The sequence below is a fragment of the Hyalella azteca genome, unplaced genomic scaffold, assembly GCF_000764305.2.
Source record: "Hyalella azteca isolate HAZT.00-mixed unplaced genomic scaffold, Hazt_2.0.2 contig8433, whole genome shotgun sequence".
NCBI lineage: Eukaryota > Metazoa > Arthropoda > Malacostraca > Amphipoda > Hyalellidae > Hyalella > Hyalella azteca.
This window is the reverse complement of record NW_025938527.1, coordinates 285279-312740: the sequence shown is the minus strand read 5'-3', so window position 1 is coordinate 312740 and position 27462 is coordinate 285279. Positions and strand designations below refer to the sequence as shown.

The window sequence follows — 27462 nt, the reverse complement described above, 5'->3', positions numbered from 1 at the left end:
AAACTGTTTGGACACGAAGGATGATGGATGTAAATAGTGCACACTTTCCAGTGTTCTTCATAGATTCTGTAAATGATTATATTAGAATTCCCATTTAACTTACTCCCATCTTCTATTTACCAACGATCATCGTGCAGATTAAAGCTAGTCGGTTATAGCCGAGGCCATCAGAAAAGTCCCAACTTAATATCCAACTATTACTTCACAAGTTTAACGAACACCAGGCAAAAGGAACTGTACCGTATCACTATTTTAGGCAATCAGCCTTTCTCCCAATTTAACCCCAACGATCTGAGCGTGGAATTCCAGTGCAGTCAGAAGCTGTCACGCACGTTCAGATTACCTCCAGATACATTGATTTTCTTGGAATCTCTTAACAATTCAGGAATTATAACGGGTATAAACACTAATCGGAACAGTTGAGTTCTGGAAATCAATCCTGGATAATCACCAGCGCAATGGAATCTAAAAAATCAACGTTTCAGAAGATCAATAATTCGATATGACAGCATGCCGCTGTTTGTGGCAATGCTTGCTCTGTGTTGAGTATGAACGAAGATCCAGTCGCTGTTCCAGGGAATAGTCATTGAGGACAATGAAAAACGTTGTAATCCTCTTTTCTATCAACATATTGTTATTATTTTGTTTCTTTTTACTTCAGATGTGAGCATAAATCTATGGCTACTTATATTTGGAAGGCATGAATTAGTAGCCGTCAATTATTTCACTCACATTTGCCAACGCCAATGTCCATCGCCTTAGCGAGCGATGGCCATTTTATGGATTTATGTATATAACGAAATTCATCGTAAAAGTGAGAATAATTCACTAATGAAAGGAATAAATTTTGAAAACCGGAATAAAACGATATGCACGAAAGTCCCCTTTAAAGACTGGGGGTTGTAATCAGTTGAAAAATCTGTTTTCTTTTGCATTTGAAAATAAGATTGAACAGAAAGTGTATCTTAAAATAAAACCCTAATATCCAGATCTAGAATATCTAAATAGCAATAGGGTTTGAACTTACGCAAATTGTTGAATCAGGATAATTTCATTCGTTTTCGAACGCAAACTTCAGACACTTAGCTATACTCTATTGTTGATCTAAGAGAAGCAGCGGACCTAAGTTTCTGCAAAAATAACGGCGGTGACTTTACTACCCCGCCTAGAAGTAGCCTCTTTCTCTTTCTCCGCGTTGCTGGAAGAGCCCCGCCGCGAGCGGCAGCGGAGCCATCCACTCTCCCCCACGTCCCTTCGTCAACTGGAGGCCAATGCACCAGCGCGCTCTTCATAGCGTCTCCGGAATCTATCATCAGACGACGAGTGGCATCTGGGAAAACACATTCAGTCAACTTCTCTTACGCGTTACATGTCATTATAAGCACAGTACTAAAAAATTTTTTGATTAATTAATGTCGGATTCAATCTACTTTCGGTGTAAAAGAACTGAATTGACAGAATCTAAGATAGAAAAAAATCATAATCATTGAACTGAGCAAAGAACTGTAGGAAAATGTTCCTCAACATCAGTAATTGATAGCTACTAATCTACCATCAACAAGCACGATCACGCCAAAAGTTCCTACTGTCTGTCTTCTGGATTAAACTAGAACGAACATTTTTCGTATATGGCATTAAAGAATTAGAAGACAGCAGAAGTCATACATGAAGGAGGCTAAGCACCCCGTTATGGCTCCTTTGAATGGCCACTAGGAAAATCCTGCACAGAAACATGACTATCATTTGGAAAATCTTGGCCCGTCGATCGATCAGATTGAGAATATCTGCACTGGAGCCTAAATTTATAGTAGGCACATTCCGAGTTCCCACCTCTGCACTGGAGCAGGGAACTGCTCACCTCTGCACTGGAGCAGGGAACTGCTCACCTCTGCACTGGAGCAGGGAAATGCTCACCTCTGCACTGGTAGGCCTCCAGAGCGGAGTTGCAGTAGAGATGCAGCAGTGAAGGGGACGAGATTTGGATGCGCAGTTCTGGCAGCCGCAAGCTGAGCAAATTACGCTCCACTGCCTGCAGCTTCTCCACCGGCAGGTCTGATGCGTGCGACTTCATGGACGGCATCGGCACCTGACAGACGGAAAAGACATTAGTAGCAGGTAGATTTGATACAGAGGTTGAGTAGAGATGCCTAATAGCTAAGCGCTCATGTATTTTTGTATTCATGATTTATTTTATGCTATGAAAAATTGGCTGGAAAGATAGATTTCTACCCTAGGAAGCAAATTCGTAGCTCCGACGCTAAGTGTAGCTGTGTTTGTTTACTTTATGCAGAGCGTTGGCTTCAGGGCTACTTCAAGAGTCGAATTTGTTACTAAGGGCTGCTCGAAATCTCAACATCACATCAACATTTCATAGACATCCTATTAACATCTCACGTTTCTGCCGGTGACGTGGATTGAGGAGATTGCAGGAAAGTTGTCCGTCATGGCGCCGATGCCCTGTGTAACGTCGCCCAAAGCAAGGCGGCCGCCGAAAACGCGACCACGAGCCTGCAGCGCGCACATCCACTCGTGCTGCACCCCAAACACGCGTCATGAAAGATGAAAAGCCATCAGAGACGTGTCAACATAACGAGGAACACGACGTCAAGCAATAAACAGACATCATATCAAATAGAAAGATGTGATGGATGGAGAGTGATAGAAGGATACATAAATCAAATTGGAGACTATCAGGATAACGTCACGATTCATAAATAGGTATCACAAAAAAAGTGTAAAAACTATAAATTAACATGTAAGCAGTAGATTATTAAATTTCACAACAAACTGAGAAGAGCCAGCGCAAAAGAATATTAATTGTTTTAAGCATTTAAATATAGTACACAAAAACATATGTTGGAGGTTGGGATTATGCGCCACGATACAAACGCGTTAATGGCCATCGTCCTACAAAAATAACTTTACAACAGACAATTTAATTATATTGAGCATATATTTGGCTGTTAAAATTACGAAACAACCCAAAAGGGTCATTCATTGAGTTAAAAAACATGTATCTATATCTATGCAAACAAATAATTCAAGCATCACCAGGGCAAATAAGTGAATATTCATGCAAGACTAGCATGGCTGGAATATATTAGAAATGAATATTATCAATGATGAATATTATTGCAGCATGGTTTACAATTCAGCATGGACAGACCTCGAGGAGAGCTTGCGAGCTCTTGGAACCCATGCCCTCAGGAGCAGCCTGGGCGCGGAGCATGAAGTAGTGTCGTGCGTCGCCCTTGAAGTTGGCCACGACACTGAGGTCGGAGCACCCGAGGCTGCGGCACATAGCGCCCATCAGCCACCCAGTCAACGGCCGGCTCACCAGCAGCATCATCTCCACGGCGTCCAGCACCACCTTAGTTCAAACAAGGGCAATGAGCTGAACGAATTATGTTAACATGTTCAAAGTGGGTGGAGCTTGCATTTAAGGTGTAGCTTCTTTTATCAATATAGAGAAGAAAAGTCATACTTGAATGTATTGTATTCTTGTATTGTACACTTCCTAGACATGAATTGATGTAGTGAGGTTACTAATAACACAATGCAGCAATGTTTGTTTGATATCAATGTTTTAAAAAGAATAATCACTACGTAGTACTAATGAATAAAAAATATGTGTATCACGGATCAGATGTGTTGAAATCCTTAGCTTCAAATGAACTCATTCTGTCCTGCTCCACACGTTCAACATAACAACAGCTGCACATATTAATGAAATCCTGACTTCAAATTGAATTGAAAATTTAGCAAACATAGATTAATTTCCTAAAGTGAACTATGAGTAGATTTAAAACTAATTATGATATAATTATTGGTAGGACATTTACCAACTTTCAACTTCATTTTAACTTACCCGATGGATATCAATACCTACCTTGAGTGTAATTGCGTTTTTGAACTTCTTGATGTGGGTGAGGTTCATATCATCTGCCCCTGGTTTCCCTTTAGTGCCTGTATTTTCATTTTCAGAAGAATCACCAGCATTATTTTCTGAATCATCTCCATGATCGCGTTTCTTGCGCTTGTAGCCTTGTCTTTTTGATTGTTTCACACTTCCCGTCTTCATCATTGCCCCTGACTTGGAGGAAATGCTTTCATTTTTGCCTCTCATTGCAGCAGGTTTCTTACTCTTAACACTTGCTTTGGATACTCCTGGTACCTCCTTTTGTTTTGCATTATAAATTTGGACAGCATTTGGAAGGAGTTTCAGACATATCGTGCTGCACAGGAAATGTTCGTGCGCAAAGGGAGCAATGTAGACACCGCAGTAAGATGAGAATCCTTCAAAGCACCTGCATAAAAAAAGGCATTGGTGAGTAGATGCATTTAAATGAACTAGGCAAACAAGGTAGGATGATCAATATCAAGCCCAGAAGAAATACAGATCAGACAAGAGGTGCAGGTAAGGAAATACAAAGAATGACCTTGACCAAAAATTTTTCAAAATGAAGCATGGACCTAATTGTGAGGGCAATGTTGTGATTCAGGTTGCCATTGCCAATGCTACACATGCACTAGTGTTTTATTTCTGAAAAACAAGTTATACCTTAAAATTTGTAAGTGTAAAACATGCTATTTGCTTTTATGCATAAAAAATTATCTGATTAAGACAACAGAAGTAGGTACTGTAACTTCCTAACAGTTGCATGCACAAGAGCAAGATACAATCCATGTCTGATTAAAGCAGCTCTATAGTTCCCAAAGGCTTCTAGATTTTTTTCATGGTAAATCTGCCTTTGTAAATGATAACTTTGTATAATTCACCAATCCTCTCCCACCAAATTTGCAATGATTTTCAGCGACTCCTAAAAACTCTCCAAACTCAGATCATCCAATGGATGTTAACTTGTTAAGCTTGGTAAAAAATTAGTTCACACCAATTTTAATAAACTAGAAGATACACTTAACTTTTAACTTTACATCTCATTTTGTAAGACAAATTTATTCCAAGCAATCAAAGATTCAAAGGCAGTGCTCAACACTATATCTTTGGTCATATACCGTACCTATATTAGTGACAACTAGAAAATACCACAATCAATTTTCATTGTCTATTAAAGTATTACAACAAAATTCAAGTTACTTGATAAACTGTAGTAAGCTGTAGTAATTGAGCTGTGAATTGGGCATTGTCCAATCTTCGAGCTCGTAGCAAATCCAACTTCTGCGGAAAAACTTTGCAGTTGACTCTTCATCAGATGCCATAATGCTTCACTGCACATTTCATACAAAAAACATGTTAATAAATAATCTGGTACAGTGAACACAGTTCAACACACAAGTTCATGTGCAATAAGCAGTTGGAATGAGTTATGTTAACTGTGATGGGACAATAAGTTATTGAAATGTCTTTGCACCTTAGGTCTTTGGTGAGCAGTGTTGTCATTGTTCACTTGAATCAGTTTAAAATTTTGTATCAATTTGTAACATTAATATGCCAATTGAATTGATCCTCAAATTCCAAATTAGAGCCTTTAACAGCACACCAAATATTACAATATGAAGTAAAGAATACAACTTTATTTCAAGTAACAAACATACAAAAGCAAAGTGAACATAACTGATTAAGCTCATGTGAAATTGAAACAAAGTATGATCATGGTAAACAATGAATCAATATATATATATATAAACAAGTTTTGAACAATAGCCGGACAGGATTGGTTACATTACCAGACATGGGTTAGAAATCTGGACAAAATTGAGTCCGGTTATGTACCTTACAATTTGTTTGTACTTAAAAACCGGACACAAAAATAAATGAACAACACTACCGGACATTCTAAGAAACGCCGACCTCGTTAGGTTAGGGTTAGAGTTAGGGTTAGGTGTGTATAAACCCTTCTTTACATTGCTTGACACCTTTCTACTAAGGTTAGGTACAGCCAGGTTAGGTTTTTTTTGCTTTTTTTCCCAATTTTACTTAGGTCATTGGGTCAAAAAAAATCATAGTCCAGTAAAGTGCAATTTAACGAAAACTTTATGGCGGAAAGACAAAAACTGTATATACGAAATAATTTATTCGATCAACCGTGTGCAGGAAGTAAATAAGATTGCGTGAATTCCGCCACTGTTTCGTTCAATGAAGGGCCAGCAGAAAACTTGAGGCGGATGACGTCATGCGTACGTCATCATGCGGCATCTATTAAGTAAATAATGAAGATCACATCAATATACTTCAATTATACATCATTTGGATCAATTTATAAAAATCATTTCATATCATTTGCTCTATTGAAAACATAACATTAGATCAGTTGGCCCTACATCTTTATTATAAATCAGGCCGTGAAGCGGCTATTAGATCTTTAACCCAACACCATCCTTGACAATGAATCACGCCCTGTCAATGCCGGACTTACAGTGTATTGAATAAAGACTTGGCCTCCATGGTAACTTGGTAAGTTTGATCCAGCTGAGTCTTCGAAGAGTGGTCCATCATCCCGGGGCGGCTGGTGCAGGTATAGATTAAGGAGACATTAGACGTCGGTCCACAGGGCCAGGGAACATCACTTGGAGGAGGTATCCAACGTGAACATCACGAGCTCAACACGAACACAGGCTCTAGTTCTCCGTAGCAACAGTAGGATCCAGATCCGTCCGTACATCCAAAAAATCTGCCTTCCACTGGAGCCACAGCGCTGTTGTAGCTGTCGCACCCTGGCTTTTCCTTGCTCTGAATTTTACTAGTATCACGGACAATTGGGGGCGAAAAATTCAAAAGTCAAAAAGGCGTTGGGTCAGATCTAATATTTCATGGATATGGTTATTTAGGATTATTAGATAATGTGGCAATTTATTTTATTCCTATATACAACACCATTCGAATATTGAGATATTCGATACAATTAATATATATATATATTATATGGTATATATATATATATATATCCACTGTGGATATATAATGAACATAAATCAACATTTGAAATACAATTTTAACGAGTTGAGACTTGCCAACATAGTATGATTGACTGGCAATCAACAAATCAAGCAAGTGGATGTAGTGCAATATGAATTATTGTGAGATGGTGCAAGGGAAAGGCCAGTGAATGAATAATAGAATCAATAGCATAAATAGCTCACACTGCTTGTCAACAGCTCATGACCTTGTCTTAGATAGCATAGAGACTAAACGAATATCAAATGTTGTAAAGTAGATATCATTATTATGGTCCCATTATTCTAGCACTTCAAGTTCACTGTGGCACTAGGACTACTCAAGAGCAGTTAGTTACAAGATGCTGAATTGACATATCTAGCTCAAGCTTGTTGAGAAGAGGAGTCACTTGAGCTTCAATGCTGATCATTTTAGAAAGTTACTCAAGTCAAATGAAGGAAGTAATAAAAACTGTAATAAGAACCTGTGTTACAAATGACGGAAGTGAAAAATATTAGGAGTTGTAAAACTTGATATCAGTATATATACATTTTGAGACACGCCAAGCTTTCCACTAATTTTGGAGCCACAAGCTAACTAAATATCTCCTATCAAACTGTAGATAAAAGTATACAAGGAGAAGGAGTATATATACCTTTCAAAACACAACCAGAGATCTCCATCAATTATGGAGCCATATGTTAAGTAAAAATCTCCTGTCAAACTGTAAATAAACATACACTTGGCAAAGTTGGCATATATAGGTACGTATACCTTTTGAAACACAACCAGAGCTTTCCACCATTTTTGGAGCAACACGTTAATTAAAAATCTCCTATTCAACTGTAAACTGTAAATGAAAGTACACATGGAGTATTTGAACCTTTTGAGACACAACCAGAGCTTTCCACCAATTATGAAGCCACAATGATATTAAAAATCTCCTGTAACTGTTAATGAAAGTACACATTCTGCAGGGCCTAGGCTGCCCTGCAGTGCTAGAGCTTACAAACCTCTTTTAGTTGTAGATTTGACAAATTCAATTCAAAAATCAAAATTGACAGATAAAGGTTTAGACAGTTCTGTTAGTGTGCTTGTGTAGCACTAGAAGAATAAGAAGATATTGTTACAATAATATGGTATTATTATAATTGTATATTCACTAATATTGTATATTGTTATATTTCAAACTTTTCTACGACAGTTGTGACATAATCAATGTCTCGAGATGTTAACTTAACTCTCAGGAACTGTGTGGGTTTACCTGGAGTGACAAAAAACAAATTGATCATGATAATAGGGTGAGATCGATTGCTTCCTAATTCAAATGGAAATGATGTTAGCCTACTTCACTAAGTTCACTTTGACTTCTAGGTATACACTATTATTTCAAAAATTTGAAATATTAAGAATTACAAGTTTACAACCATTCAAATGATGCAATTACTGAATAAGACTAATTTAGCTGCTAGGTACAGAAAACCTATTGGCTATTGCATCATTTCAACTTACTTGGAAATTTTGACTCTGAGACTTAGGTTTAGGACTTTAGGTAGGATAAACATGGTAGATATATTCCAACACATTAAGGACGCATCAAGAAATGAAAAACCATAAAAAATAACCGTATGCATTAATCGAGTTCTGTTTGCTTTACGTGACTCTCAAAACACTGCACTACGCGCCAGCAACGATGAAACATCACAAAGTGTTGCCATATTTATTTAAAAGCCTTCAGAATGCAAACCTATCAAATCCCTATATTCCGAAGCTGTGTGTGACTAAATTTGGCACGTTGTGAGACGAATTCTGGCCACGCTTCAAACTCTACTAATACGTAATTCCGACATCATTGTGTTCGAATTCTGATCGCTGTGTGAGCTGTATTGAAATATGACACAGCTTTGAATTAGAACACTATTGAATATTGAATACTACTTAATTAGGCTTTTGATTAACAGCTATTAAGCTTTAAATTAAGAAAATTTTAATTTTTTGCACACAGCTTGGAACGAGTTGTGTGTGTCCAATTCAAGTTGTGTTGGAATTAGTTTTTATGTGTCTAAATCCGTTTCTTAACTTAATCATCTTTTAATTTATTTACCACTTGAAATCAGCATATATAAGTATACTTAAAGGATTCCTAATATATTCACAGACATGTCTCATGCCTCGTCTCATGTCTCATTTCCTCGTCTCATGTCCAATCTCACGTCTCTTCTCATGCTTGTCTGTTGTCTCCTCATCTCATGCCTTGTCTCATGTTTCGTCTCACGTCTCATGCCTCGTATCATGTCCAATCTCATATGTCTCATCTCCTTGTCTCATGTCTTGTCTCATGTCTCATCTCACATCTCATCTCATATCTTGTCTCATCTCATGTCTCAGTCTTGGCAGTAGTTCAGGACCAGTGTACCTCACTGGCTCATGACTGAACTGAACGTAAACTGCGCAAAATGACATGGTAGAAAAACTGTCAGAATGGCTGCAGAGCTCTGAAATTTTGAGAGCATGCTCTAAAAACTATAATCTTGATTTCAAATTATCTTTCATTGATTTCAAAATACGATATCAATGTTTATTTCTAGCACAAATGTTACCCCTTGCACATCCCAGCTAAGCAGGTACTTGATAGACATTTCTCAAAAAAAAAAAATGGTGTCGTCATAGTTCAAGTTTTTTTAGTTTGTTTCCAAACACAAGTCAATCAAAGTAAGCAAACATTTGTGTGGAATTTTCAAAATTAAATACCTTACACGCGCCGAGGCAGGCGATGCGAAAAGTGGCTGTCCGCCATTTTGCCCGCATTGTTTACATTCGTGCGTACTTTGTGCACATACCTAGGCACAGTCTTTCAAAATGTTCCAGCAACATATTTTCCATTACTAATTATTTACATTTATTTATTAGTGGTGCAGTGAAAATGCAAAATATTGCATTGTTTGATGTCTCATTGTGTGACATGTTCTTGTGTTGTTGTGTGACATCACCGCAGGCCGCCCTGCAAGCCGTATGTAAACAAAGCCACAGCACGTGACAGCAGTGAATATAAAAACAGTTTAGCATTGCGATCAATGTTATTTGTGAATAATATTTTTTATTGTGATATTAAAACATATTTCTGATTGTGAAATAGGGTAAACGCGGTATATTCCGACACTTTAAGGACGCATCGAGAAATGAAAAGCTATAAAAAAAGAACCGTATGCGTTACGTAAGTTCTGTTGCCTTCACATGACTCTCAAAACACTTCACTACGCGTCAGCAACAATGAAACGTCACAAAATGTTGCCATATTTATTAAAAAGCCTTTAGAATGGAAACCTACCAAATCCCTATATTCCGTCACTTTGTGTGGCAACATCCGACACGTGGTGAGTCGTATTGCATTAGCGCTTCAAATTTAACTGATACGTATTGCCGACATCTCTCTCTTTGGATCTCAATATTTTCCCGCTAGATGGCCAAGACCTAGTGTTTTTGCAGTATTTCGACACGCAAATGTATGACGTCACCATCTCAACCATCAATGAACGCATGGAACTAAAACAAAGCTTAATATAAAGGAAAAGCTAGAGAAGTGACGGAATTACCTACGATGTCGGAATATACCGCGTTTACCCTAATTTTGATTGTGATATTGACACTTGACAGTAGTGTCAACATTTGAACATCAAAGTTCTAACACCTGACCATGAGACATGAGTTACGAGGTAAAAGTGAAAGGACTGAGTAGAGCTGGAAACATGGCTGAGGCTTAACTGATGTCATTATCATTTTATCTGTCATTGATAATTTGATATCATTCTGGAACCAAAATAAGTAACTAAGGAATTTCCCAGTTCAAATATTTATTGATTTATTTATATCAATTTTAAAACTCCACATATTTCTAGAGGGAGTTGTGATGAGACCATGGGGTCAAACCATTGAGTTTAGACCATTGCAACTTGGCACTTGCAAGAGGGGCCCAAGGGCCAACTTGCCAAGGGCATGGCGCCATAGTGGCAAAGCAGAGAGTTTTTTAGACTCTCCCTCAAGTTCATTTTTGAGTCCCATAAGTAGAACAGTAAAGTATCCTGGATACCAGCAGGCTGGAATTCTAAGAATGGAAGTTCACTTATAAAAAAGCTTTCCACCCAAAGTGAAAAGCTTTCCTTTGATACAGTGCTCTGCCAGGTGACTGACTATAAATGAAAAGGTGGAACAAAAGTGGACAAACTGTTTCAATTGTATAGTACATTAGGTTTGTTATAGAATTATTTGGATGTCTCAAGTTTGATAGATATTTTTATTTTATTTAATGGAATTTTTGAAAATTTTCCATGCCCCTTTGTTTGTAATGATCAAGTTTAAGTTAATTATTTAGTTAACCAGTACTGTAGTACATATACCATATTAGGGGCGGGGCTTATGGGCACAACCAATCACAGCTTGAAAGCATCTCCATCAACCAATCACAGCTTGAAAGCATCCCTATCAACCAATCACAGCTAGAAAGCAGATAACATTACAATTCCATTAACCAATCACTGCTGGAAGGCCTCCCTATCAACCAATCACAGCTAGAAAGCAGATAACATTACAATTCCATTAACCAATCACAGCTGGAAAGCTGAAAGGGGCTAAAAATCACAATCCCATCAACCAAATTCACAACTGGAATTCTGGAAAGGGATAGGATATGTAAATAATTGACTGAAAGTGTAAAGTTCCTGGGCTTTCCAAGCTTTCAGGTCCTGCTTTCCAATATGCTATGTGTACTGGTTAATTTAATATCCCTCTAGAATTCCACACTGGATACCAGCCTTATCATACATGAGAAATTGGTTTAAATCTTAGGTAAATGAGGAAGTTAAAAATGAACTGATTCTAAAAAATCTCTGGTTTGTCACTATGCATGGCGCCTTGTGAAAGGTTAAGACCGCCGCACGGCGGTGGACCGCCAGAAGTACCTCTCTTCATACTTCATAGAATTCCACTATGAATATATATATATAGGGTAGGTAATAGTAATACATCATTATTTCCTAAAATTCCTATTAACTAGGTAGAAATTTACTAATTCAGTAAGGTAATATACTAATAGAATAGTGAATGAAATCTCTAGTCCCTGAAAGGCTGAAATAATTGTGAAAGTTGAAAGATGTATAGCCTACTATAGGACTCAAATTGAACTTGAAGAGTCTAAAAAACTCGCGACTCACCTTCTCTTACCTGAAAGGCTGTAGCCTTGTAGGACCGTATGTGTAATACAGATACTAATACTATTTGTAATAGTATTTTACTATTAGTAATAGTAAAATTTGGGAGGAGACCGCACCCCGGAGGGCAGCGCCGTAGCGGTAATGTTAAATTTAGGGGCACATGCACACGATTGACACGAAGCAACTCGTATTAGCCATTAAACGTGACGGTTGTCAGTGTGTTATGTTGACTACCTAGTAAGTATAAACCGCCAGAGTCAGTGTGCCATTAAAATTATCGCCTATCGGGCTATACTAGGTACTAGGTAGTAGGTAGTCAGTAGGCTAGTCACTTTATGCCTTCATCTGCCCTGCGATCGCCCTTGCTGCTCCAGGCAAGACAAGCAGCATTTGAAAATGGCGGCAACTTGAAACGTACAGGTGACAGGTTTGTTTGATGATGATGTCTTCTTTGAGGTGTAGTAAATGACCTCACACAGGTCGGTTGTCACACCTGGACATGTCAATTTAATTCAGGCTTGTAGTTGTATTATCAGTTGGGAGCCACATCATTTGCTTTGATTATTGAGACCTCACAGGGTTTCCAATCTTCCGGTACTTGCGAGGAACGCAGATAACGCCCCGATAATGAGGTGCTGCTCCCGTTTTGCGATGTCTTCACCTCCAAGCGGTTTGTTTGAGTAGACTTTGTTCCGCAGCCCGTAAAATTGTCCGAGATGTTTAATTACCGGCCCGTATGCTAAATAGGGCACTAGCACTGCCACTATACTTACTTTGTTACTTTGTTAAGATACGGCGCAGCACCGACGTAGGTATTAGCGCCCCCACTCCGCCTTATTTCAGATCGATTGCAGTAGGTGAGTCTTAAGCAGAAATTGTATTATCAGTTCTGGGTCAAAGGGTGGCAGGAGGATTGTGTTCAGTGAGAAGGGAAGGTTTAACTGCTGACAGGCAGAGCGTAGGCTACGTTGCTGGGGGGTGTATAGTGGGCAATCTATGAGAATGTGTTTCATTGTTTGTAGGCATTGGCAGGAGGAGCAGGTGCGAGGTAAGGACTTTGTAAACAAGTGACTGTGTGTAATGAGGCAAGATTCTAGTCGAATGCGAGTGATGGCTACTTGGTGGGGCACTATGCACTACGAAGTGTCCTGTTGGTATGCTGAATACGTCACAGACACTAAGCACTTCGTAGACTCTACAATGTTTACTGTCGCTTAGTTTCGCACTACTGATTCGTATAATCGTATGCAGAAAGACTTTGAATAGAATAGAATAGAATAGAAGTGTCGGCGTTGAAGAAATAGGCCCATGGCCTGTTGCCGATTCTTGAACTTTTCGTTACTTGATTCACAAGGGATCCGGCCTTTGGAACCCGATCTTTCCATAGCTGACGATTGATTGAGATAGCTGCTGGACTTATTGCCTGCTCCTCACTGCTTAATTTTCCTAGGAGAATATCTTGCCTTTCAGTAACAGCAGTGATAATAGCCATTACTTCTTCATCACTGAAATTTGGTCGTCTTTTCTTCTGCTGCTCCATTGCTTGAACTACCTATCCCTTGAACTTGACACAGCTCACAGCGTTTATTTCAAATTTTATTAAAATTTTTTTCAGAACTGATACCAACTTTAGTTTTTGCTTCCAAATTTAAATTATTAACTTTCCAGCTCCAACTATGCTATCTGCTATCACAGTTCACAGAATTAAGCCTGCAGGATAACAACAACAGCTCATGATTATTTGATTAGTGAACAATAAATGTGGAGCAGTGGATGGAAATAATGGAATAGGAGTCATTACAAATAAATGATGAACTGTTAAGTGTTAATTGAATTTAAAAATAGGGTCGTGTTATTGTTAAATGTCAATAGTTTTGATGATAATTCAATTATTTAGAAAAATATACATATGTTAACACTTACTCATAGCAAAAAAAAATTTCATCCACTTGAGCTTAATGTACTGTCAGAAGTCAGACTAAATAAACAATTTCAGATAATAAAAGACATTTTCACAAGTTGGAGCTGCTTTGAGATTTGACTCATACCTACATACCTTATACCTAGCTATCCTAATTGTAATTGGCTTATTAATTGCCAAATTTCATTAATTGATGAAATCAATCCACTTTTAGTCACAAGCAAATAATATGTGGTTAAAAAACAAAACATAGACGCTAAGTTTGATACTGAAACAGGCTCGACAGTCCATGGTTAAACTAGTATTTATATATATTTCAACCATGAGGCAGCCTGTCCCTCTCAATCACAATCTCATGGGCTGGGGCTCTTGCTGCAAATTACACTTCGGAAGCTCATACTTTTAAAATCAAAATAAGTTATTAATTTTGAAATTAAAACAAGACATCTACAGGCGTCAAATTTCTAAACCGCTGTCTCAGTGCCTAGATAATAGCTAAAAATTGTAAAATCACGATTCATGAGACATTGATGCTCCGCGTAATCCGACTTAAAAAAGTAAACAAAACCCAGCACGCTGATTGGCTGAGAGCCGGAGTGTTTTGAAAGTACGCCTTTAGCTAAGTCGGTAGTACGGAAGTTTTGAAGGTGCCAAAATCCGCTGATCGTACGCTCGGCGTATCTTCTTGAGCTTAAGTTCAAGAAGTTACGTCCACTTGGCAATATTTGAAAGTACCTGCCCAGATCTACTAGCCGTCTGCACTATCCCTGTGTACAAGCACCTTAATGGAGGCTTGGAAGCTTCATAATCTTTAATCTTTCCTCATAGGACTTGCCTTTCAAGCCAGGAACTATCCTTGTTGCGCGTCTTTGAACACTCTCTACTAAATTTTTGTCCTTTTCAAATTTCGGTGACCACACGACGTTTCCATTTCCATTCCAAACTCCAGGTTCGGGCGCACGACAGCAACAAACAACTGCTTCATCGTTTCTAAATCTAGGAACTCGAAAGAGCGTCTGATCAGTCCAAGTCATGGTTGAACTAGTATAAGGTTGACCCATCAGAAGCCCTTTTTTGCTGATGTAGCTGGCTAGGTAGTCAGTGCTACTTCGCTTCGAAGTGCTACTTCGCTGTTAGAGTACTTTACAGTGCCGCACTACGCTATGAGTCTATTGAAGAATGGTAGTTAAGAGCTAAAATAATGAATTATTCCCTAATTAATTCTCATTCTTTGCAGAAGATTGACGTAAAATGTCTAATTGTGATGGTAATGGTACTAGTGAAAATTGTGATGTGAGCTGAAATTCGCAATGCGTCTGCGCACCTTTCCCATCATATATTCAAAGACCACGCTTCCCAAAGACATCGAACAAAAGAGAAAAGCATGGAAAGTTCTTGCGCAAGAATTCAAAATGACTCAAAAAAAAAAATTCAAAACATGGTATCAAAAACAAGAAAAGTATTTTCTACTTCTACGCTGTTCATCTGTTTCGCCAAGAAAAATGTCAGCCATAAGAATAACATGTTGTTCACTGAAGCGGTACACTATTTTATATTCATGACATGTAGTTCCTAGGTTTTTACGCGATGATGCCTTTGCTGTAAGCCAAACAGATCCATGGCTGACGAAGTAAACAAGGTTAAGGGGAGCGTCTGGGTCCAAAATCGACAATTTTGGCTTTTCCGGTTTTTAGTCTCACCTTAAAGCTGACATTCTGCCCTATCCAACGGTACCACTGCCATCTCTTTACGTTGATTTATGATTTCACGACATTTCATGAAAGGGGGGCGGGTGGTGCTCTCCTCAACATTCACACTTATTGTCACGGAAAACCTATCTCCTCCTACAGTTTTCAAGCTACAGCATTGAGAGATATACCATTCGATTTGCAAAGGAGAGATCTACAGAATTGCTTATGGATTTTTTATTTCGTTATAGTTTGAGAAATATTTTGCAAAAAGGAGGGGAAAGGGGGGAAAAATAAAAATTTTTACGAAAAATGACCCCACATCCACAAAAATTAGAATTTCGAAAAACGTATACGCAATTTTATAGATATGGTCTTTACGCATCGAATGATTTGTCTCTCAATGTTGTAGCTTGAAAATCCTAGGAGGAGATAGATTTCTTGAGGACCCCCTTTTTTGCCGTTTTCTATTAATTTCACGTTTTCTATCAATTTTTTTGGAAAATTGACACGAACAAAAAAGTCTTAGATTTTTGTATTACATATGTGTACCAAGTTTCAAAAAAATCCGTCCGTAAATGAAAAAGTTAGTTTTTGACCCAGACGCTCCCCTTAAATATACCGTAGTGTCGTCGTGAAGTGCGGTGTGTAGCACATTTCAGATTTTTGTAGTGCGCGTTATGCTTTTGGCCCTATTTAGCATGCGAACCGTAGTGTTCCATGCCGCACTATGGCTTGTAGTGCGTAGTGCTACTTCATAGTGCTAGTGCCCTATTTAGCATGCCAACCGTAGTGTTCCATGCCGCACTATGGCTTGTAGTGCGTAGTGCTACTTCATAGTGCTAGTGCCCTATTTAGCATGCCAACCGTAGTGTTTCATGTCGCACTAGTAGGCACTACAGCTTGTAGTGCGTAGTGCTACTTCGTAGTGCTAGTGCCTATATTTAGCATACGGGCCAACATGTCTCGAACAATTTTAAAGGTTCATTAAATGGAGTACGATTCGCTAGTAACGAACGATTTCAGCTGGCAGCAAACATTCTGGTGCAATCGGCAAGCGGCCAGATTGTTATAAACAGCAACATTACTATTAGAACAGTAAAATTAATTAATTCCGGTCTCCTTATTAAATTGTGAAAATTTTGGACTTTTTTTATTAGTGATTGGCCGCCTTCAGCCTAAAATGTAGTCGGCACCATCATTACTTCTCTTAAATAACACAAATTAACACTATTTGGCAGACAATATCACGTAATTATTATTTTACTTCAGTTCCAGTTTTGATTGTCTGACAATAATCATGCATCTATATTTGCCTGTTATTCGATTTCGTTAAAAATCAATTGCCCAGGACGATCATTATTGCCATTAAAAATACTTTTCAATAAATGTTATAGCGGTGTCAGTGTTGATTATGTCATTAAGTTGGGAGTTGAGTTCTGACCGTGATCGGGGGATGAGTTCTGACCGTGATCGAGGACGCACGTACGTGTTTGCGGGTTCCAACTTTCTCACTTTTTACTATGCCGGTTTGACTTATCTCTCAAATTTGTACCGTAACGATTTAAGTGATAGATTCAATTTTAGTGAAGTTCAGTAAAAATTGTGCGAATAGTGAGAAAAACGGCTAGTACACGCGTAGTACACGCGTTTTATTCCCGACAAATGCCAGTGCATGAAACGAGGGCAAAAAGGTTTTTTGATGAACCAACTTATGAAATTATGTTAACTGGTCGAATCACCGCCCAAGTTTGGATAGATCCCTCCGACATGTCCAATAATAGACCGGATGCTAGCAAGGCAAGTATCCTCATTAATTAAACATTAAGTTGGGACTTGGAAAGAAATTGAAGGCTATTGATACCATAACTCAACTGAATATATTTAACACGATAAGTTAGGACACACTATGGAAGTGAACGCGATCCCTCCAAACACGTAATTGGTACTAGAACAAAATGCTTCATTCGCGAGTATAACAAAATTAAATATTATGCCGCTTTCAAATGGTGGCCCAGTGGTTAAAGTTAAGAGTACCAAGATTGGAGCAGAGAGATCAGAAGCGGCAAGGAGGCCGGGCGGTTAAGCACAGCAGAATTGTAGCAGTGAGTTGCGGGTTCGAGACCGCAAAATGCTGCGAATGTTCTGCGATGTTAAGAATCGGCGACAAGCCTACGGCCTAATAAACGCTGAAACCGCTATTATTATTGTTATTATTATTATTATTATTTTTATTATTATTAAATCGCTACCGCCTGTGACATGTCTTATGCTTGTATCGGTGCCGAATGCTTTGCCAGCGGAGCCCGTAACTCACATGCATGTGAGTAGTGGGCTCCTGTTAAGGATCAACGCAGCTCATACCTGACGACAGCAGGAAAACGTGGCACCACGTCATGTTAAAGATGCCCAAGGCAAGTAGGCAGCCCAAGTATATTTACAAGCTACTTCTATACACTCGATGATTATCTAAACATACGTTGTTTCAAAATTGCAATATCTTAATCAATGCGTCCCTGAGAGAAACCGTTTTCAGAGCAAGGAAACTCGTCTTAATTATTCTGCCTAAAAATTACCACTAGTTCGAAATTACTTCACAGTGGTTCTTCAAAGGTGCGGATTAATGTTTAACAACTTATAATTTAGGTTGTTAATTGGTCGTCGTCCAAATTTGAAGATGTTTGACTGCCAATCGAAAGAAGTCAGCCATTAGGTTGACCGTTGGCTGGACTCTGGCGAGGTACATTTTTATGTACATTTTGCAGCATTTATACTATTTCTCTTTCGTGTTTTTAAAAAAAGATAACAGAAACCCTATAATGAAAGTTGACATAAAGAACTTTAGGAAATGATGTCGAGCAAACAATGAGCATCAAACTTTCTTTAAGAAGAAACTCATCCACATGAATTAAATAAATTTCTTATTTCTGATTAGGGGCTCAAAGGAATATCCGACTATTTTGTTAGGTCACATGATTATTGCGTTTCAAGCGAAAGATTCGCAGGCAACTTGACTGTAGTTTGGCGGCGGGGTAGAAGCTCGACCGGTTCCCTCACAGCCGGCAGTGTGAGCCAAAGAGTCCCGCGTGATTTGACCCCCGATTTCTTCATCGGTTGAGTTAACCAGCACGTTTGTCCGTCCACTTGGAGATGAAATTTCGTTTCCTTGAGGCCAACTTCTGAGGAATAGAACCACCGGCGCGTCCAGTCTCGTCTGCTACCAAGTGAGGGAGGGGAGAAGGTACATGATAATAAATCTATTTATTTACTGGTAAAAGAAATTACCAATTTGAATAATGATATAATCGATTAAATCAATTTTTTGTATCGCATTCAATTGTATTTGATTCCAGATCTAAAATATGAAATAGAAACATGCCATTGATATAGCAGTGCATGATCACATGAATATTTAAATCGGTGGTTTTCTCAGCAAAAGCCATTTCGAACAATGTTACCATCAATTGTAATTTATTTAAATTTTTGGTCATAAACCCTTAAATTTTATCATTATTTTTACAAAACGTATGTTGGTCTTTGAATTTCAAGGCAGAGCACGGATTGGAGCACAAAATTTCCCTGCCAAGAAGGCACGGGGCGTCCGAATCAAGATGAACCATTGTAGTTCAGACTTGAATCAGACTTTTAGGTTTTTATTTAATTTAATCTTTGTAAATTGTCCGGATCTCATAAATAAACATTGGTGTCGTGCTCACTAGATTTACACTTACTTGCTCTCCCGGAGATCATGCAAAATCTTAAATGGTGGCATGCTTATATTAATTATGTTCTATATAGCCTGGGCCCAATTATATGCAATAATAATTCATGTTGCTTTACTGCTCCTTCAGATCAAAGCTGAAGCAAAGTACACATTTTCAGTAAATATGCATCTCCAAACGTATATAGTTTATTATTGTTTCCAATTAAAATATAATGGGCGCTACTATTTAATGATGTGATGGATCCAAGTGCATACAATGATTAAACAGGAATTTTTGTACAATTAAGGCTAAAATGCTTGAACGACTGCTGAAACTCGATCCTCGAAGCCTTATGACATCTTACGGTCAAAAGTTGTGAAAAGTACAGAGCGCATAAAAGTAAGTGAACCTGGACCAATGTTACCAATTATTGAAATTACTTTTGAGTCAGGTATACTTTATAGTTTATATGAAGTTTTTGGGAAGAGTTTTCTTTTCTTTCATAACATTTAAGCAATTTTACTTAATAATCTATCAACCTACTAGGAATTTTTAGCATCTTGCGATCTTATGTGATTAGATCGGGACAAATGAAAATGGTAAAGAATACATGTATGTTCAGGCCGCTCACAAGCCTTAAATTAAACTTAACAGCATTAAATTAAAATCAATCACTAGGCTATAACCGCAATATCCAACACGATTACAATCATTACATTTAACTATGCTATATTAAATTTGAACTCATCCTCTGATATAACATAATAAGTGATTATCTAGTGCAGATTGCATAGTTTGACATCACAAAACCAGTGTAAATATATTATAAATGCAATAGAAGTTCAGACCTTACGAACCCTGGCAGCTTGCGCGGACAGCGCGGCAGCGATGAAGGACGCCACTGCGCCGGCGATGCACGGGATGGAGGCCACAATCGCCGTGAACTCCAGGATGTACATGCGGATTGCTGGTGATAGTGAATGTTTGAATGATCATGAAATGTTAATAGTGTGGTTTTGATCATGAAATGTTAATAGTGTGTGCGTATAAATATCCGCATTAACTGAGGCCTGCGTGGGGCTGGTCTCTATCTACTATCCGCATCACTAGGAGGCTTCATAATGTGTGAATGCGTTTGCACTTTGAGAATGAATTTCTACATAAATCCTAATCACAAATATTTTGCAGGGGTAGATATACATAAACACATATATCCATACAGAAGGGTACAGCATATGTTTCATTAAAATTTTTTAATAAAAAGTGAAAGGAAACGCGTTATTTAAATTGGATTAGAGATTAAGAGGTATTTCACGATCAAAGTAGCTTTTATAAAACTACGCAAAGAATATAAAAACAATATAGTGCCATGTTATTTTCAATGCAGAAAAATTCAAGATACAAGATAAGAGTAAGATGTGTTGGATACGTGGTAATGATAACGTGCGTGAATCAGGGCGAAAATTATCCAGGAAAAATGAATGTAATAATAGTTTTACTTGAATCAGCTCTATGTCATTTCAACGAATTTCAATTCAAGTTCTGCATGGGCGAAACTCTATATATTAGCGCCGCTAATGCGGGGCAAAAAGATATATGAGATTGTTTTGCGGTAAGAATGACATGAGACACATTATGGTCGTTAGGGATTGAAGAGAATGACGTTTTTAGTTTACATGTGTAAGGCTCAAAACCATTCAGTTTTAAGAAAATATATATTTGTAATATATTTATAAAAAAGTATATATATATTTGGGCTGGTGCGTGGCAGCTGCGTTTCAATGCTGACAAGTGTAAAGTACTTCACCTCGGCAAGAACAATGAACAGCAAGCTTTCAGCATGAGAAGACATGGTTGCAACGAGAGGGTTATGATTGAGAAGTCTTGCGTGGAAAAAGATCTTGGAGTTTGTGTCGACAAGGAGCTAAAATTTTCTAGTCATACTGAAATGCAAGTTAATAAATCCAATAAACTGCTTGGGCTTATCAGATGCTCCAACGAGTACCTAGATATAGAAATGATAAAGCAGTTGTTCACCTCTGTAGTGAGCCCGAACCATTAAGTTTGGAAACGTTGTGTGGTCACCGAGACTTGAGAAGGACAAACATTTAATAGAGAATGTTCGAAGACGTGCAACAAGGATAATTCCATGCTTCAGGGGCCAGTTTTATTAAGAAATTTTGAAGATTATGAAGCTTATCAGTCCCGTTATCGTCGCCTGCGTGGTGACCTCATTGAAGTATACAAGTATACTCATGGTTTGTAGATCCCAAGGACTGCTAGAATTTGAAACAAGAACCAACACCATAGGCCACGGCTATAAACTAAAAAAAACTGCGGTGCAACTTATCCACGGGACAACATTTATTCTCGCTTCGAGTCACCGACATGTGGAACAGCCTCCCTGAAGATATTGTTGACGCTCTGAGTATGAACGCGTTAAAGAACAGACTAGACAAGGATATGCAGGATCACATGTTTAGTCTTGAAATGCCTCGTATTCTACGGAACAAGTGAAATCTAGAAGCGATTTGAAACCTATACCGTCCGTTGAAAAGATTTGATCAAAAGGCCAGTCTAGTGTAGAAAGGTACAAGAATCGGCAACAGGCCCATCTAGGCCTATTCTTCATTGCAGAAGATACTATACTATATTTAATTCACCTGTTCCTTGGTCGGGCCTGTGCAGGGATGAACCGCAGGACACGGTAATGTGGCCCGACACGAGGTAAGCAGCAGCCATCACCGCTACCACAGCACCCAGCACCGACATCACAACGTCACCCATCAGCCTGCGGTTGTGCATACACAAGTACATAAAGTAAGAAACCCGGAAATAAATTTGCTGCCATGCACTTGGGATGATGCTACTTCATTAGAACGCTTTGCAGTGAAAAATTCGAGCAAATTCTACGATTTATATTAGATAAAAAAAAAAAAGATAAGTATTGTATTAAAGAACGCGTACATATTAATCGTGAGAAATACTAAAATGTATCAATAGCCATGTATAGATATTCAATATAGGGAAGAGCGAAAAACCAAAAAAGGTTGGGAGATTGACTGTATTGTATTTTGTTTAGGCACCGTCCAAGAAGCTGAAATTCATTCAGGAAGCACATGGAAAACAGTTATGTGCGTCAGCACATTGCCATTTACGGAAGCCGTAAACCTGGAAAACTGCGTTGTAACACATCCATGCGACAACATTTCTTCTCGCTTCGAGTCACCGACATGTGGAACAGCCTTCCTGATAGCATCGTTGGCGCTCCGAGTATGAACGCCTTCAAGAACAGACTAGACGAAGCTATGCAAGAGCACATGTTTAGTCTTAAAATGCCTAGCAAATTACGGACCAGGCAATAAGTCCAGCAGCTATCTCAATCAATAGTCAGTTGTGGAAAGATCGGGTTCATAAGGCAGGATCCATTATCGAATAAAGTCACGAGAAGTACAAGAATGGGCAACAGGCCATGGGCCTATTTCTTCAGTGCCGACATTTCTATTCTATTCTATTCCATTCTGTTCTAACCTGCTGGAACTGATCGTTACTAAACCTCACCAACAACCCGTTCAATGAACGTATAATCTAATTCTAATCCATGAAATAAAGCTGGTCGCATATGAGGTTACAGGCAATAGTCGGGAGATACATCGAGCCAACATTTACTGTGTGTGGTCATCTGAGAATTGAATCTAAGTTGGTTTCAGCCCTGCAAGGTACACAAGCGTCTCTATATCATCGATAGTGCGCGATACGCTCACTAGGTGTCTCACTCGTGTTGTCGCCGCTAGAGAAGACAGCCTGACCGTTCACATCGTTATGTTTCGCAATCCTCATCTTACCAAGGGTGGAAAGCAGAAAAGTAGAAAAGTAATACGGTAGGTCACGAGCAACATTACGAACGACTCCGACACACGATATTTACGCGCTGAAAACACTGCCGACTTATAGGAACTAAAAAGTTATATTGCAAACGATAAAAAAACACATATACAAATATTTGCAGCAAATTCCAGCAACGTTAAAATAAAAAAAGTGTCTATATCAGAATAAAATGCTTGAGAATGACATCATTTTACGCAAAAAAATAGTGTGTAAAAGAAAATGGAAGACGGTCGATTTCAATTGCTAAATTTTAGGAAAAAAGTATATACGAAAAGGAAGGCTAGTCGATAATTTTACAAAGAAATGCACTATTTTCATGGACTAACATGGCTCGAGAGGGCGCCGAGATGACCCTAAGTCCGATGACTCCTTTACAGAGCAGCAGCGCTGCCACCCACAGCCCGGCCAGCACCATCAGGGGGTTGCACAAGCACCCCGCCGCCACCAGCTGCCGGGCGTTGTGGGATGAAGGGTTATATAACATCATATATCATCACAAGCACCCCGCCGCCACCAGCTGACGGGCGTTGTGGGATGAAGGGTTATATAACATCATATATCATCACAAGCACCCCGCCGCCACCAGCTGACGGGAGTTGTGGGATGAAGGGTTATATAACATCATATATCATCACAAGCACCCCGCCGCCACCAGCTGACGGTGTTGTGGGATGAAAGGTTACTATCCCAAATGGGTGCATTCTAGAGTTATATCACTAAGGTCTGGGATGCACTCAAGCAAATAATATTATAATCCAGTGCAGTACAATAAAGTTATTATTATAATACCTAATTTAATGTTTTTATATTTTATTAGGTATTATAATATATGTATATATAATAGGTATAATATATAATATTTTTAATATATATTGTGTATTTTGTTATAATACCTAATATTATATTTTTTTATTATAATACTTAATTCAAATACTGAGCTCTACAGGACATGGCTAGTGAAAAAGAACGCTGCATCTCAGTGAAGGGTAATCGCGGAACTCAGGGTAATTACACTTTGTTATAAAGTGTTTTTGCAAGGGCAACTGTATGATTTCAATAAACAGTGCAGCTCACTGCAGGTGCACTGCATTAATAATAATAAAGTTAGCACAATCGCAATATACATCACCCCTACACATACATCAGCATGTTGTTGTTTACAGTAATTGCGCAGAGTGTTTCAGCTTTATCATAATATATATTACAAATAATAATGAATGAACATGTAATTTCAAATCAAGAGACCCCACCTGGCAGAGAAATAATAGAACGGAGGCGATCAGGCAGGTCAAGCAAAGCTCCCTGGCGAGTTTACAGTGTGGCAATGTCATAGGCTCTGGCTCACTATTCCGCGGACGCTTGCCGTCTATGAACTCAATAACATCAACTTCTTCGGGTTCCACTTCGGGCACATCTGGCAGACTGAAGTTTTCTCTGTTATCTTCGCAACTTTGAGAATTGCCACTAAGGCTTTCCCGTCTGTAAACTCTTGTGCTTCGTCGTCGAGATATTCGGAGACTGTGAGTTCGGGGCGGTACTCGGAGAGATCGAACGGTGAGGTGAGGTGCTTGTGGCATCGCGAGCACATTTTTTAATGTGGTTGGAGTGGACGACGTGCACAAAGTTTGAAAATTTGGAACGTTTTGTGCCTGGAAACTGAGTGATCGAGAAATGGTCGACGCGGACGCCGAGGGCTCACGATTCAAGCCTGCAATGATGGGTGGAATTATTAGTAATGGAATGTTCAGGGTTCAGATTGATGTAATAAATTTTCAGAGAATATCCACAAGTACTTCATTTACTTGGGAATTGTTTCTTGATCAAATATTGAGTTCAGTCGGAGGGTTGACACTACTTCGACAGAAAAAACAAAATATGGAGTGACAGGTATATTATATAGCTGCGAATGTTGATAAGATTCAAACACCTCGCATTATAATTAGCAGATAACGAGGTAATCATGATTCTAAAGCTCCTCAAACTCTGGCTGTAACTTATTCATGCGACACATATTAGCACATAATTATAGAGGTTGGCTACAAATTTCATTCAAAATGAATGCAAGATTATTTTTTGGATATTGTTTGGATTCATATCACTCACCTTGTTTATGCATGTTGATGGCAGAGAAATCCAAAATAAAAAAGAGTCGTATAAAATTTTCTCAAGTGACAAAATAACGAAAATATGTCAGGAATGTTTAGCTGTACACAAAGGCCATCATCGTGCAAAACTACCTGGGACACCGAACCGGATGGGAATCGAAATAATTGTTAAACAAAACCGATAAAAAATCCTATTATTTCACATGAACAAATACAGAACAAAATGGAATATTTTTGTGTAAAATAGCGACTAGATATTTCCTTTCGTCCAATCATCTAGAGACAATGGTATGTTTGTGGAACACGAGTTTGTGAGACACGAAAATTTTTTTTCAACAAATCCACGTTGAAAATACTTGCCATAAATTTATTCAATATCTGAGAAGCTTTTAGACGAATAATTAATATGAACGCGTCGCTGACATGTTTATCTGCCCGTATTACTATTATCGTATTGCCCACTAAATTTCCGTGGTACGATATGTGATCATGGGTTCACTGCAACCACGACATATCCAAGCCAAGCTCTAACTTGATAGTCTTCACTTCAATTTAATCTAATATATTTCATGAACGTCTACTTTGTTTAAAAGTTGTATTTCTTCCTTATCTGTCGAGCGTTCAGTTGTGGCACAGTGACATGAGCGAGCTTCGGTCACTACTGACACTCGGGAGCAGAGGGGGCCGGACGTGATTCAGCCTCCCTTGGGCGTGCATTGGCGATCTGGTTCCGGTTTGCTTCATTTGAAGTGATTAATTTTCCTAGTCGGAATGAAAAAAATATATATTTCATGCGATCTCACAGAAGTGACGAATGAAAATCTCTTACGCTCATTTCCTTCACATTGTATTCACACTTCGTATAGTTTCAATGAGAAATAACTACCTAAAAAAGTGTGCCAAGCACTTTTTGTCTGTATCATATATCATTATATATGTAGAGGATGCATAGAGTGGTATTTGATTTCTTGCAATGCAGTTCAATGAAGTAAAAGGAAATTTAAACTAAATTTCAAAAAGTGAAAACTAATAATTCGAGACGTTATTAATAAATGTAAAGTAATATTTTTACTGAAGTAATTTAACTATCAAATGAAAATTAGGAATATAGGGCGAGGAACATCTGTGGTCGCCTCTGCTGCACGACGGCTTCCGCTGAACGGAAGGGCGGCAGCGGTTGATCGTTGTTCTGGCGCACTACGAGCAGGCGGTTGATCGTGCGCTGGCACAACAAACATCGACATAAGGGAAGAAATATTGCTATTCATGAGAACAAAAACTGTTTTTATGGACATTTCAGAAACTTTTTATTAAATACACTATGGATGATTGTGGGTAAGGGTTTAAATAAATAACTAAATTAAATTCCAGTTTGAGTTACATCATTAAAACGATTATAAATATACTGCCTCTTAGGAAATGTGTACACTTTATATACACAAGAGGAATTAAATATTTTCACGTCGTTTGATAGTAGCATTTTTAAAGAGGTAAATGCCCATGTTTACAGTAAAGACTCTTTGCGTGTTAGCGAGATACCGAAAATTTTTATTTAGCTTCAAGAAAAAGCATGGATTAGATTATAAACATATTTTTTATTAAATGAAAATTTCTCTCTGAATGAACAAATATCGATGAAGTAACTCACGAATTCTAATGTATGAACAAATGATACCAGTTTACAGTAATTTTCGGTTTCTCGAAATTTATATGCATATAAAAGGCGAACTTTCCGCAAGGTATACAAAATTACCTTTTCAACGCACCGAAACATTCTACGCAGCTTTTTAACAGACTCCGGACAACCGAATAAGCGCAGAAACTTTAGCCATGAAGTTAATTAGCCAGGCAAGTCGTCTGATGAGCTAGAGGGTTTCAGGAACGCCTGACAAGAAAGTATTCGGAACACACAATGAATAAAATTTACGAAAACTCTCAAAATAAACCTTAAGAATACTAAATAATTTCCGCATCAATTCATGTTGAGATGGCAAACATTCATTTTCCGAGGCCATATTTAACCGCGCTTCCATTTCTTGTGAAGTTCATAGCAT

The 27462-nt window shown here is 38.4% G+C and overlaps 2 protein-coding genes across 6 annotated transcripts; both read right to left on the bottom strand.

The window, feature by feature from the left end:
• Nucleotides 1-611: 611 nt before the first annotated feature.
• Nucleotides 612-12538, bottom strand: LOC108672430. 4 transcript variants are annotated; one of them, XM_018160084.2, is made up of 7 exons: nt 12103-12538; nt 5099-5229; nt 3890-4307; nt 3167-3370; nt 2395-2532; nt 1915-2086; nt 612-1330 (listed from the first exon to the last, which is right to left on the bottom strand). In XM_018160084.2, the coding sequence occupies exons 2-7, from the start codon at nt 5218-5220 to the stop codon at nt 1083-1085; spliced, it is 1302 nt and encodes a 433-aa protein (XP_018015573.1). In that variant the 5' UTR covers nt 5221-5229; nt 12103-12538; the 3' UTR covers nt 612-1082. The 4 variants fall into 4 exon arrangements, with proteins under 4 accessions (XP_018015573.1, XP_018015571.1, XP_018015577.1 ...); XM_018160082.2 differs by having other exon boundaries at nt 12113-12538; XM_018160088.2 differs by lacking the exon at nt 12103-12538 and adding an exon at nt 7909-7987.
• A 5405-nt stretch (nt 12539-17943) lies between these two features.
• LOC108672426 lies at nt 17944-25523 on the bottom strand. Of its 2 annotated transcripts, none has more exons than XM_047881641.1 (6): nt 25407-25523; nt 24554-25011; nt 23630-23751; nt 22079-22206; nt 20264-20382; nt 17944-18925 (listed from the first exon to the last, which is right to left on the bottom strand). In XM_047881641.1, the coding sequence occupies exons 1-6, from the start codon at nt 25417-25419 to the stop codon at nt 18698-18700; spliced, it is 1068 nt and encodes a 355-aa protein (XP_047737597.1). In that variant the 5' UTR covers nt 25420-25523; the 3' UTR covers nt 17944-18697. The 2 variants fall into 2 exon arrangements, with proteins under 2 accessions (XP_047737597.1, XP_047737598.1); XM_047881642.1 differs by having other exon boundaries at nt 20273-20382.
• Nucleotides 25524-27462: the final 1939 nt, after the last annotated feature.